Genomic DNA, 13,828 nt, shown 5'->3' with positions numbered 1-13,828 from the left:
TTCAACCCATATTCAATTGAATGCACTACAAAGACAAGATATTCGATGTTCAAACTCATAAACTTTATTTTTTTCTCAAATAATAATTAACTTAGAATTTCATGGCTGCAACACGTGCCAAAGTAGTTGGGAAAGGGCATGTTCACCACTGTGTTACATCACATTTTCTTTTAACAACACTCAATAAACGATAAACGTTTGGGAACTGAGGAAACTAATTGTTGAAGCTTTGAAAGTGGAATTCTTTCCAGTTTTTGTTTTATGTAGCGCTTCAGTCGTTCAACAGTCCGGGGTCTCCGCTGTCGTATTTTACGCTTCATAATGTGCCACACATTTTCGATGGGAGACAGGTCTGGACTGCAGGCGGGCCAAGAAAGTACCCGCACTCATTTTTTACGAAGCCGCGCTGTTGTAACACTTGTTTTGCTGAAATACGCAGAGGCGTCCATGATAACGTTGCTTGGATGACGCTCTCTCTGTCTCTGCCTCTCCCTCACGAATGCTACTGCTGTGCACAAATTGTCCTGTTTTTAACCCCTTCTTAACCCTGAACTTACATTGAAAATACACGCAACCCTAACTTAAAATGCCGGACATTTGAGGCATTTAAGAAACTCCACCTGGACAGCCCCTCAAAAGAGGACATGTCTGGTGAAAAGAGGAGGTATGGTCAGTCTATCCTAGCCCAGTCGTTGCTAGCATGCCGTGTGTTGTTCTTTTTTGATTGATTGAAATTTTTATTAGTAGATTGCACAGTTCAGTACATATTCCGTACAATTGACCCCTAAATGGTAAAACCCTATAACAGGGGCGCTCACACTTTTTCTGCTGGCGAGCTACTTTTCAATTGACCAAGTCGAGGAGATCTACCTCATTCCTATTTATAATTTATATTTATTTATTTATGAAAGATACATTTTTGTTAACAAGTTAATTGTGTTTAATGATAATACAAGCATGTTTAACACACATAGATTCCTTTCTTTCATGAAGACAAGAATATAAGTTGGTGTATTTGATTCTGATGACTTGCATTGATTGGAATTAGACAGTGGTGCTGATAACGTCCGCATTTTCAAATGGAGGGAAAAAAAAGTCCTCCTTTCTGTCCAATGCCACATGAAAGTGGTTGGATTTGGCATCTCATTTGTCCAACTTTCATACTCGTTTTTAAACACTTTGTTATGAGAGTAGCATCAGTGTGTGGCCCTTTAATGTCTGGCAGCAGGTGAGTGACATCAGTGAGAGTGCGGGTGGGCAAGCAAGTGAGAAAGCGGTCGCTGAGGGCGGAGGAGAAATACATTGGCATCAAACTCTGTAGCTTGCTAGCTTGTGCACGCTAGCTTTCTGAGACTCTTATTTTCTTAGCACAGGCAGGATGAAACAGGTCTTTTATGGTGAAGACAGGAACTGTGCAGTTGGTCTTTAGAGTTTTGACAGTAGGTACGGAGTCTCTAGAAATAAAATATGTTTCTCTGCGTCCGCCCTGTTAGTGATTTTTTTCTTAAATATGAGCTCGCAGCAGCCAGCGTCATCTCACAAGATCCTCGGGTGCCGAGAATGCAAACAACTGACGAAAGTGAAGTCTTGGTATGATTGATGATTGCTCATTTTTATGTATATTTTTTAATGCCTGGCTTGAGATCGACTGACACACCCTCTGAGATCGACCAGTCGATCGCGATCCACGTAATGGGCACCCCTGCCCTATAAGTATTTCAATTTGTTTAAGTCGGGGTCCACGTAAATCAATTCATGGTGCCTCGTAGGGGTGCAACCGATCAAAAAACTCACGGATCGGATCATTTTTCGGATCAGCAAAAAAAAAAAAAAAAAGACAAGACAAATAAACAAAAGTTTTGTCGTTTTGTTTTGTAACACTTTTAAATTATTAAATTAAGATATATAAAATCAAGTTCAAGTGCACAAGGCATAACATCTTCTTTTTAACATAATTAATGAAAAACAGTGCCACATAAAAAGGCATTTCTCCTTTCTTTAAACTTGGACCAATGACCATTAATTAAAAAACAACAATTTCAAGTGCAACATAAGAACGCACAACAGCTTCCTTGAAACACAGGTAGTGAAATAAAGCTTGACATCTGGAGTGATGCTGCTGTCTTCCACAGTTGGAGCCATGGATTGTAGAATACTTGTTTTCAGTGGGAGGATCATTGACACAGATGGTGAAGTTTCAATGCTCAGCAAAGATGTAACAGTTTTGAGGGGTTCAAGCACCTGGAGGATCTCCTCTGCTACTCTCACATCATCATCAGACAAGATGATGATGTCTTCGACATTTGTCTTCGGTGTCTTGTGGGTCAATGCAGAGTATATAGCTGCCTGATGCTCCAACATATCAAAAGTGCAGTTCCACCTTGTTGGGACATCATGAGTAGGCAGCTTTAGCATTTCTTACTTTGTCTTAAGGACATGAGCAGCTATTGTGCTTGGGTGGAAGTAGGAAACCTTCCTGATCCTCCCAAGGAGACGCTCCATCTTATTGACTCAGATGTGATGCCAAATTCAGTACATGTGCAAAGCACCCTACCTGTGGTCCCAGTCCTGCCTCATTCACTGCATTTATTTGATTTTTGGCATTATCAGTTGTGACTGGCATATCTTTCTCTTTCTTCCATTCCTCCACTGCTTGTGTCAATAGTTGCGCAAGGTGACTCTCGTAGAGGGGGCGTGTCTTCATCTCCCACTCTGCTGTGATGAAATGAGCGCTTATCGTCACATAGTTCCCCTGGACCTCCACCCTTCTGTCGTGAGCGCAACAGATGACACTCGGGATAGTTCGCCCACAACAATTTTCTTCTCTTGCTCATAAAAATCCGGCACAATCTTATCGCTGAAGTTGGTGCGCGACGGGATGACGTAATGTGACTGAAGCACTTTCAGCATTTGTTTAAAACCCTAGTTTTGCACAATGGAGTCTGCACCTACAAACACACCGATTAAATGGCACGGGGCGTTCAAGTTCCTCCGTTACTCCGCTCGCCATTACCACGCTGTGAGAACAACTTTTTTTTTTTCTTTCATAAATCAGACCGCGGATCACGTGTGTGCCGAACCAAAGATATTGATCCGAATGGATCACAAATCAATGTTGATCCGTTGCACCACTAGTGTATCGGTGTGCATTGTTTACACAACGTGCGGTGCGCTACTTAATATGTCCGTGTTGTTTGGTACACCTCCGAACCAGACCGAAACCCCCGTACCGAAACGGTTCAATACAAATACACGTACTGTTACACCCCTAATATATATATATATATATATATATATATATATATATATATATATATGTGTATATATATATATATATATATATATATATACGTGTGTATATATATATATGTATATATATATATATATATATATATATATACGTGTGTATATATATATATATATATATATATATATGTATATATATATATACGTGTGTATATATATATATATCTTTTTATATATGTATATATATATATATTTATATGTGTATATATATATATATATATATATTAGTACAACTTTTTTTATTGGTGAAGAGAAAAAAACAAATTCTCAAACAGATTTATTTTCTTTATTTTAAAGACATTTTAATGTGTAAAGCGCTTTAAGTAATTTGAGAAAAAATATGTGACTCTGCTCAATAAAGATTGGGAAACACTGCCTCAAGGTAGAAACGTTATGACACAGCTGAACCAGTTGGAGTCTAAACTGTACGATCAAGCTTGGAGTTCAATAGCAGAGCCCCGAGGTGGTCCAATTATTTATTATTTATTTACATGTCTTAATTTTCTTTCTACTCTTAAAAGACAACCTCGCCACAGGATTCACCCCGTCCAAAGCTCCTGTAGCATCCGTGGCTACACCCGTAGCTACTACTCCTGTAGCACGTCCCAAAGGCTCAGTCATTGACCTGACTGAGGACGATGACGACGTGATGGGTAAAATTCTCCTCCGCCACACAAACAGCTTCACCCACACATGCTTCAATCTGCAACATGGCGTCCTGTTTCCCCAGTGACCGGAGTGACTGCGGCCACGGTCCCAGCCCCCTCGGCCAGCCAGCGTCAGCATACAGTCAGCGTTCCAAGCAGTAAGAGATGCTCCTCACTTCAGCCACTTCTTGTTTCTGTGTGATATGTTTCCCTTCTTACAAGGCAATGTCTATGTATCATTGTACCTGGGGTCTTACGTTTCCTTAAAGGCAGAAATCTGCCTTTTTAAGCATTCATTTTTGCCTCTATATATCACGTCTGCATTTTTTAAAATGAAATATCAATAACAATAGGATGTAAAGAAAATGTGGGAAACAATCAGGAGTACCGAAAACAAGCTTACCTGCTTACTTGATATGTGACTTACTTTTAACACTTGAGTGGGGGCAGGATTCTTTTTTTTAAACTGTCTTTGTTAAAAAAAATATAAACTTTATAATCAGCGTATGGATCTGAAATTAAAATAGATTTAAGCATTGAAAGCGAAAAAATAAAATATATATATTTTATGTATATAGTTACTATATATATGTGTGTACACACTATATATATATATATATATATATATATATATATATATATATACACAGTGGGGCAAAACATTATTTAGTCAGCCACCAATTGTGCAAGTTCTCCAACTTAAAATGATGACAGAGGTCTCTAATTTTCATCATAGGTACACGTCAACTGTGAGAGACAGAATGTGAAAAAAAAATCCAGGAATTCACATTGTAGGAATTTTAAATAATTTATTTATAAATTATGGTGTAAAATAAGTATTTGGTAACTTTAAACAAAGAAAATCTCTGGCTCTCACAGACCTGTAACTTCTTCTTTAAGAAGCTCTTCTGTCCTCCGCTTGTTACCTGTATTAATGGCACTTGTTTGAACTCGTTATCTGTATAAAAAAACACCTGTCCACAGCCTCTAACAGTCAGAATCCAAACTCCACTATGACCAAGACCAAAGAGCTGTCAAAGGACACCAGCAAAATAATTGTAGACCTGCACCAGACTGGGAAGAGTGAATCTTTAATAGGCAAGCAGCTTGGTGTGAAAAATTCAACTGTGGGAGCAATTATCAGAAAATGGAAGACATTCAAGACCACTGATAATCTCCCTCTATCTGGGGCTCCACGCAAGATCTCATCCCGTGGGGTCAAAATGATCATGAGAAGGGTGAGCAAAAATCCCAGAACCACATGGGGGACCTGGTGAATGACCTGCAGAGAGCTGGGACCAAAGTAACAAAGGTTACCATCAGTAACACACTACGCAGACAGGGAATCAAAGCCTGTAGTGCCAGACGTGTCCCCCTGCCTAAGCAAGTGCATGTCCAGGCCCGTCTGAAGTTTGTTAGAGATCACATGGATGATACAGCAGATGATTGGGAGAATGTCATGTGGTCAGGTGAAACCAAAATAGAACTTTTTGGTATAAACTCGCCGTGTTTGGAGGAAGAAGAATACTGAGTTGCATCCCAAGAACACCATACCTTCTGTGAAGCATGGAGGTGGAAACATCATGCTGTGGGGCTGTTTTTCTGCTAAGGGGACAGTACGATTGATCCGTGTTAAGGAAAGAATGAATGGGGCCATGTATCGTGAGATTTTGAGCCAAAACCTTCCATCAGTGAGAGCTTTGAATGGTTGATCAAATACTTATTTTCCACCTTAATTGACAAATAAATTCTTTAAAATTCTTACAATTTGAATTCCTGGATTTTTTTTTTCCACATTCTGTCCCTCACAGTTAAAGTGATGAAATGTATGATGTATAAAGTATGATGAAAATTACAGACCTCTGTCAACATTTTAAGAGGGAGAACTTGCACAATCGGCGGCTGACTAAATACTTTTTTGCCCCACTGTGTGTGTGTGTGTGTGTGTGTGTGTGTGTGTGTGTGTGTGTGTGTGTGTGTGTGTGTGTGTGTGTGTGTGTGTGTGTGTGTGTGTATATATTGATGTTGATGTTGATATATGACTTACTTTTAACACTTGATTGGGGGCCTGATTTTTTTTTTTAAACTGTCTTTTTTTTTTTTTTAATTATAGAAACTTTATAATCAGCGGATGGATCTGAAATTACTCTAGACATTCAAGCATTGAAAGTAAAAACAAATATATGTTGATATGTGACTTATTTTTACCACTTTTGAGTGGCGGCCTGATTTTTTTTAAACTGTCATTGCTCAAAACTAAAATCAATATTGTTATGAATTTTTATTTATCAACAGTCCAGTTACATCACATGATATATTCCATTTTGAAAAATGTTTTTGATGGGAAACAAATTCCATATTTGGCAGTTTTGCCATAAAAAAAAGGTGTTTATTTGGGGGGAAAAGGGCATAAAACATACAAAAAAAAACATTTAACAACAACAAATAGATTAAAAGTTTATTTATAGCTAATAAAGCATTGACATTAAAAATAAACAACTTATTTTTAACACTTTCTTGACTGAGACCCTTTTGGGTCCCCAGGAGCCTTAACATTGACCACAATTGTTCAAGGTTGGGACCCCCGCTAGCAGAGGTGTATTTTCCCAGCATGTGTGAAGAGCTTCTGGACAAACAGAGATGAGGCTTGATGCACGGCGTCTCACAGAGGACCATGTCTGCTCTCTCTCTGCAGGTTCCGGTGCCAGGTCTTCCCCACAGAGCAGCCAGAACACCTCCAGCAGCAACCAGTCAGGGAACACACGCCCCCAGCTGGTGAGCATTGGCAACTGCATTATGTTGCGTATTATATCGGATTTATTTTTTTAAATCTCGTTTTGAGGTTCGAATCCAGAACTTCTAACATGTTGACTTTACAAGTAACAATAATACCTCAACTAGTGGGTACCAAATATGGTACTTTTTGGCCACCGACCGAATCCCACTGGTCCAAAGTCCCATGTTTCAGTACCTGGTTTGCGCGTGACATCATGTCCGGTTGCCGACTACTTGCACTTTGGCTCTCCAGCATCACTGAGAGCGGGTTCAGCCAGACTACCTCTAAGTAATGTTGACATTTTACATGCCAACAAAGTAATTGGCTCAAAAAAACGTGTACTTTGACGACCACTGCCTCTATCCACCGCAACGAGCACCACTTTGCTGCGTTATTTTTCCCTGCATCATGACAAGGAAAGTTGTTTGGATTGGGTCATACAAGATTTAATGAGTGTAATTTAGATTTGTTTTAAAATGCTGATTGGAAAATGTTTTATAATATCCACAAAGTTCAGTGAGCAGGTTATGTGTGACCATGTTTGTTGATTTTTTTTTCTTGTACCACGACTAGGTAGAGTTGTTTGAATTGGGTCATACAAGATTCCATCCATCCATCCATTTCTACCGCTTATTCCCTTTGGGGTCGCGGGGGGCGCTGGCGCCTATCTCAGCTACAATCGGGCAGAGAGCGGGGTACACCCTGGACAAGTCGCCACCTCATCGCAGGGCCAACACAGATAGACGGACAACATTCACACTCACATTCACACACTAGGGACCATTTAGTGTTGCCAATCAACCTATCCCCAGGTGCATGTCTTTGGATGTGGGAGGAAACCGGAGTACCCGGAGGGAACCCACGCATTCACGGGGAGAACATGCAAACTCCATACAGAAAGATCCCGAGCCCGGGATTGAACCCAGGACTACTTAGGACCTTCGTATTGTGAGGCAGACGCACTAACCCCTCTTCCACCGTGAAGCCCCATACAAGATTCAATTAGTATAATTTAGATTTTTCTTAAATGTTGATTGGAAGATATGTTATATTATCCACAAAGTTCAGTGTGCAGGTTGTTATGTGTGATCATGTTTGTTGATTTTTTTGTTTTGTGCACCATGACTAGGGAAGGTTGTTCTGACTTGGTCAATGCTGTGGATGGCATATAATCAATAGTCGCTGACTTGAGTTACTTTCGTAGGCCACCCGATGGCGACAAAATGGCAGCTACCAGACTGCTGTTGCCTATTTGATGTCTCTAAAACCGCTGTGTCACTTATGATACGTTTGGTGTTACAGGATCTTTTTTTGCTGAAAACTTACCAAGCCATTACCTCCCTGCTTGGCACTCAGCATCAACGGTTCGAATTGGGGGTTAAATCACCAAAAATGAGTCCCGGGCGCGGCCACCGCTGCTACTCACTGCTCCCCTCTCCTTCCAGGGAGTGATCAAGGGTGATGGGTCGAATGCAGAGGATAATTTGGCCACACTTAGTGGGTGTGTGACAATCATTGGGACTTTAACTTAACCTTGGCCACCTTAACTCCCGACTGGAATGGAATCTTCCTTAAAACCAACCTTTTATTTTGATGGCATTTTGTTCCGACTTTGGGAGAGGAACTGACAGATTGTCTTTCTTGTAGGATTCCTGAACAAAATCGCAAATGTCGACGACCAACACCGCACTGGCACCACTCTGCCGCATTTTTTTTTCTGCACCATGACTAGGGAAGAATGTTCGGACTGGGTCATACAAGTAAATGCTGTGTGGATGATATATATAATCAATAGTCACCGACTTGAGTTACTTTCGTGGGCCACCACATGGCAACAAAATGGCAGATATCAGACTGCTGTTGCTTATTAGATGCGTGGCCCCTCTGATGTAGCGGTCTCTAAAATCTCTGTATCGCTTATGATACGTTTGGTGTTACAGGGTCTTTTTTTTTTCTAAAAACTCACCGAATCGTTCTAAATAAACGAACAAAAGACTAGAAAAATGGGAGCCATTACCTCCCTGCTTGGCACTCAGCATCAAGGGTTGGAATTGGGGGATAAATCACCAAAAATGAGTCCCGGGCTGCTACTCACTGCTCCCCTCACCTCCCAGGGGGGGATCAAGGGTGATGGGACAAATGCGGAGAATAATTTGGCCACACCTAGTGTGTGTGTGTGACTATCATTGTGACTTTAACTTAATCTTGGCCACCTCAACTTCCGACTAGAATGGAATCGTTGTCAAAACCAATCGTCTTTTTTTTAATGTTGTCCGACTTTGGGAGAGGACCTGACAGATTGTCTTTCTTAAAGGACTCCTCGACTAAAGCGCGTACGTCGACGACCTCCGCTTCCATCCGCGGCACCGGCACCACTCTCCCGCCGCTCCCGGCGGCGCCGACGCCCATGACGCTGCCGGCGGAGGCCCAGCGGAGCTCGTCCCCCCAGCAGCCGCAGCTCAAGCTGGTGCCGAGTCAGACGGGCATCGTGCTGTCCTGGTGCGTGTCGGAGACCGACCTGACGTGCGCGGCGGTGGAGAGCTACCACCTGTACGCCTACCACCAGGACAACTCCAGCAGCAGCGCAGCGCAGCAGCACTGGAAGAAGATTGGCGAGGTGAAGGCCTTGCCGCTGCCCATGGCCTGCACCCTGACTCAGTTCCAGTCGGGTTCCACCTACCATTTTGCGGTCCGGGCCAAGGACATCTACGGCCGCTTCGGCTCCTTCTGCGAACCCCAGTGCACGAACGTCATCAATTCCAGCTCCAACTGATAAGTATTGGCCTTTGACCCTTCTCCTTCTTTTAGTCCACCTCGGTCTTAGACCCGGTCTGTAAATACTTCTTTGCGGGGGAAACTGCGAGGTCGGCGGTTTGTGTCTTTTCCACGGTGGATAGGGTTTGTACATACGACGACTATTCCTCCTCGCTGTCCATACGAAATAATTTATGTTATCGGCTCATGTTAGTCTCACCCATTTGCTCTCCTGGAGACGTGATGTCACCGGGGTCGTCATGGAAACAGAATTGCACAAACGTGTATGTGTGGTAGGCAGTGAATGGCAACTTTTGTAAGTTTTGTCTGGTAACCAGACTTGTGACAAACACAATAAAAGGTTTTATTAAAGCCCCGCCTTGACTTCTTTACCCTGGCTTTTACGCCACCTTTTTCTTGTAGTGTGCAAGGGTATTTTCATCATTAGTATTTGGGAATAAAATGCTAAAAACACATTTAAAAGCAAAACATTGTCAGCTTTGAATTACAGGTGACTAAGTATTTTATTAATTATTAGTAAAAAAAATATACCTTTTTTTGTTTTTGTCTTACATTTAATCTATAAGAATATAATAATAATAATAGTGTTAATGATAAAAAAAATAATACAATTGTGTGACTACTTAAAAATGTCAGAAATTCTGCCTGTATGAAAATATTGATGTTCAATTACACATTTAGCTGTTTTTAATATTTATTAATTAAACAACATTTTAATTTTGAAAGCTTTTATTAATTTAGTTCGGGGGTGTCCAAAAATCCAAACTATGCAAGGGTATTTTGATCATTTTTATTTTGGGGAAAAAATGCTAAAAACACATATTTAAATACAAAACATTGTCAGCTTTGTATTACAGGTGACTTAAGTATTTTATTAATTATTAGTAAACAAAATGTACCTTTTTTGTTTTTTCGTTACATTGTATCTGTAAGAATATAATAATAATAATAGTATTAATGATTAAAAAAAATAGTAATACAATTGTGTAACTGCTTAAGAGTGTCAAGAATACTGCCTGTATGAAAATATTGATGTTCAATTACTCTTAACTGTTTTTTTATATTTATTAATTAAACAACATTTTTATTTTTGAAAACTTCTAATAATTTAGTTCAGGGGTGTCCAAAAATCCAAAGTATGCAAAGGATTTTGGTCATTTTTATTTGGGTTAAAAAATGCTAAAAACACATATTTATCAATCAATCAATCAATGTTTATTTATATAGCCCCAAATCACAAATGTCTCAAAGGACTGCACAAATCATTACGACTACAACATCCTCGGAAGAACCCACAAAAGGGCAAGGAAAACTCACACCCAGTGGGCAGGGAGAATTCACATCCAGTGGGACGCCAGTGACAATGCTGACTATGAGAAACCTTGGAGAGGACCTCAGATGTGGGCAACCCCCCCCTCTCTAGGGGACCGAAAGCAATGGATTTAAATACAAAACATTGTCAGCTTGGTATTACAGGTGACAAAGTATTCTATTATTTATTTATTATTTAAAAGAAAATCATTTTTGTTTTTTTTCCTTACATTTCGTCTGTCAGAATATAATAATAATTGTATTAATAATGAAAAATAATAATACAATTGTGTAACCGCTTAAGAGTGTCACAAATTCTGCCTCTATGAAAATATTGATGTTCAATTACACATTTAGGTTTTTATAAATACATTTTTCTAATTAATCATTTTATATTTATTTACCAAACATAATTTTTATTTTGAAAGCTTCTAATAATTTAATTCAGGGTTGTCCAAAAATCCAAAGTATGCAAGGGTATTTTGATTATTTTTATTTTAGGGAAAAAATGCTAAAAACACATATTTAAATACAAAACATTGTCAGCTTTGTATTACAGGTGACTAAGTATTTTATTAATTATTAGTAAACAAAATGTACCTTTTTTGTTTTTTCGTTACATTTTATCTGTATCTTAATTGTATTAATTTTTTCTTGAATTTAGTCTGTAAGAATATAATATTAATAATAAAAAGTAATAATGCAATTGTGTATCTGCATAACTGAGTGTCAAAAATTCTGCCTGTATGAAAATATTGATGTTCAATTACACATATAAATGTTTATAAATTATTTTTTCTAATTCATTCATTTATATTTGTTTTTATTAACTAAACTTTAATTATATTTCATTTTTATTTTGAAAGCTTCTAATCATTTATTTCAAGGGTGCCCAAATATTGAAAAGTCAAAGTATCCAAGAGTAATTTTCCTATTTTTTTATTTATTTTATTTATTTTTTGCTAAACATTGTCATCTTTGTATTATAGATGACAGTATATTAATATTATTATAAGTTAAGGATTCAGCTTTTTCTCAGTATATTGAAATTTGTTTGCTCTTTTCTACTTCTATTTCCCCTGTAAGAATATAATAATAATAGGATTGTGTAACTGCAAAACCAAGAGTGTCAGAAATTATGCCTCTAAGAAAATAATATTCAGTTTCATATTTAACAGTAATTTAGAGCAGGGCTGTCGAAACGTTTTCCACCTAAGGCCGCATACTGAAAAGTCAAAGTATGTGGGGGCCATTTTAATATTTTTTAATTTAGCAGAAAAACATATATATATATATATATATATATATATATATATATATATATATATATATACAATCACTTTTTTGTATTTGTTTTTCTATTTGTTTATTATATTTCCTCTGTAAAAATACACTAAGAATGATTAAAAGAAGAATATGATTACATAAGCAAGTGTGTCAACAATTATGCCTGTATAAAAATATGAATGCTCCGTTTCACATTTAACTGTGTTTATTATTGTTGTCATTTTTTCAATTCATTTAATTCACATGTTAATTTTATTTGTTTTTTATTTACTTAACTTATTTTGAAAGTTGGAATATTTTCAAAACATTTTCCACCAGGGGGCCACATACTCACAAGTCAAGTAGGCTAGCGGATATGTCCATATATGGTCAAGTTTTGCGACTTGAAGATGATGTGTGTGTGTGTGTGTGTATATATATATATATATATATATATATATATATATCCATCCATCCATTTTCTACCGCTTATTCCCTTTTGGGGTCGCGGGGGGCGCTGGCGCCTATCTCAGCTACAATCGGGCGGAAGGCGGGGTACACCCTGGACAAGTCGCCACCTCATCGCAGGGCCAACACAGATAGACAGACAACATTCACACTCACATTCACACACTAGGGCCAATTTAGTGTTGCCAATCAACCTATCCCCAGGTGCATGTCTTTGGAAGTGGGAGGAAGCCGGAGTACCCGGAGGGAACCCACGCATTCACGGGGAGAACATGCAAACTCCACACAGAAAGATCCCGAGCCTGGATTTGAACCCAGGACTGCAGGACCTTCGTATTGTGAGGCAGATGCACTAACCCCTCTGCCACCGTATATATATATATATATATATGTATATATATCTGTTTTGTACTGTTTCTTGTACTTACTTTGACTATTATTTCTCAACTGTTTGTAAATGTTGAAATTTATAAATAAAGGTTTATACATATATATATATATATATATATAAAGTTAATATAACAAAAAAAATATCACCAGTCAGCAGAAGGTATGAACCGAAAGCCGGAAGTAAAAAAAAAAAAAAAGTTAATATAGCAAAAAAAAAATCACCAGTGAGCAGAAACAAAAAAACAGATGAACCGGAAGTTGTTTTTTTTTTAAAAAGTTAATACAACAAAAAAATCACCAGTCAGCAGATAAACCAGAAGTTAAAAAAAACAAAACAAAGCAGAGAGCAGAGATGACCACGCCCCCTCCCCCCGGAGCTCCATCTGACTGGTCGCTGCAAAGTCCTTTCTTCTTCTGCTGCTGCCTTCGCCGACTTCCCATACAGTGTCATTAGTGCGCCACTTTTGCCCCCATCGGTCGCTGAGGGAAAATGACCGTCCGTTTTGTTCAGGAGGACACCTGCTGAATGAAGGAAGCTTCTTCAAGGTAAAGATGTGATTAAGAAGTTGACACTCGCCCGTCGTCCCCATGACAAATGTACACTCTGACAGTCGTCACCATGACAAATGTACACTCTGACAGTCGTCATCATGACAAATGTACACTTTGACAGCAGCCAGGAAGCAGGAACGTCCACTTTTAGTGGTAAGTTAGACTTGTTTTGCATGATGTGAATGCTGTTAAATAGCATCACATTGGGATTGCCAACTGCATGATCTAGTGCAGAGGTGTCTAACTCCTTTTCATCGAGTAATATATGAATATACACTATATTGACAAAAGTATTTGGCCACCCATCCAAATGATGAGCATCAGGTGTGCTAATCAC

At 38.8% G+C, this 13,828-nt stretch overlaps 1 protein-coding gene across 2 annotated transcripts in view; it reads left to right on the top strand.

The window, feature by feature from the left end:
• Positions 1-9,855, top strand: part of atf7ip (activating transcription factor 7 interacting protein) — a 106,049-nt gene extending 96,194 nt beyond the window's left edge. For both annotated transcript variants that reach the window (XM_061906094.1, XM_061906104.1), the window contains exons 10-13: positions 3,828-3,959; positions 4,037-4,111; positions 6,649-6,728; positions 9,044-9,855. In XM_061906094.1, coding sequence (XP_061762078.1) covers positions 3,828-3,959; positions 4,037-4,111; positions 6,649-6,728; positions 9,044-9,502 — 746 coding nt within the window. In that variant the 3' untranslated portion in view covers positions 9,503-9,855. The remainder of the gene's footprint in view (positions 1-3,827; positions 3,960-4,036; positions 4,112-6,648; positions 6,729-9,043) is intronic.
• The last annotated feature ends 3,973 nt before the right edge of the window (positions 9,856-13,828 follow it).

Source organism: Nerophis ophidion, linkage group LG01 (assembly GCF_033978795.1).
Source record: "Nerophis ophidion isolate RoL-2023_Sa linkage group LG01, RoL_Noph_v1.0, whole genome shotgun sequence".
Lineage (NCBI taxonomy): Eukaryota > Metazoa > Chordata > Actinopteri > Syngnathiformes > Syngnathidae > Nerophis > Nerophis ophidion.
This window is presented reverse-complemented; position numbering and strand designations above follow the sequence as displayed.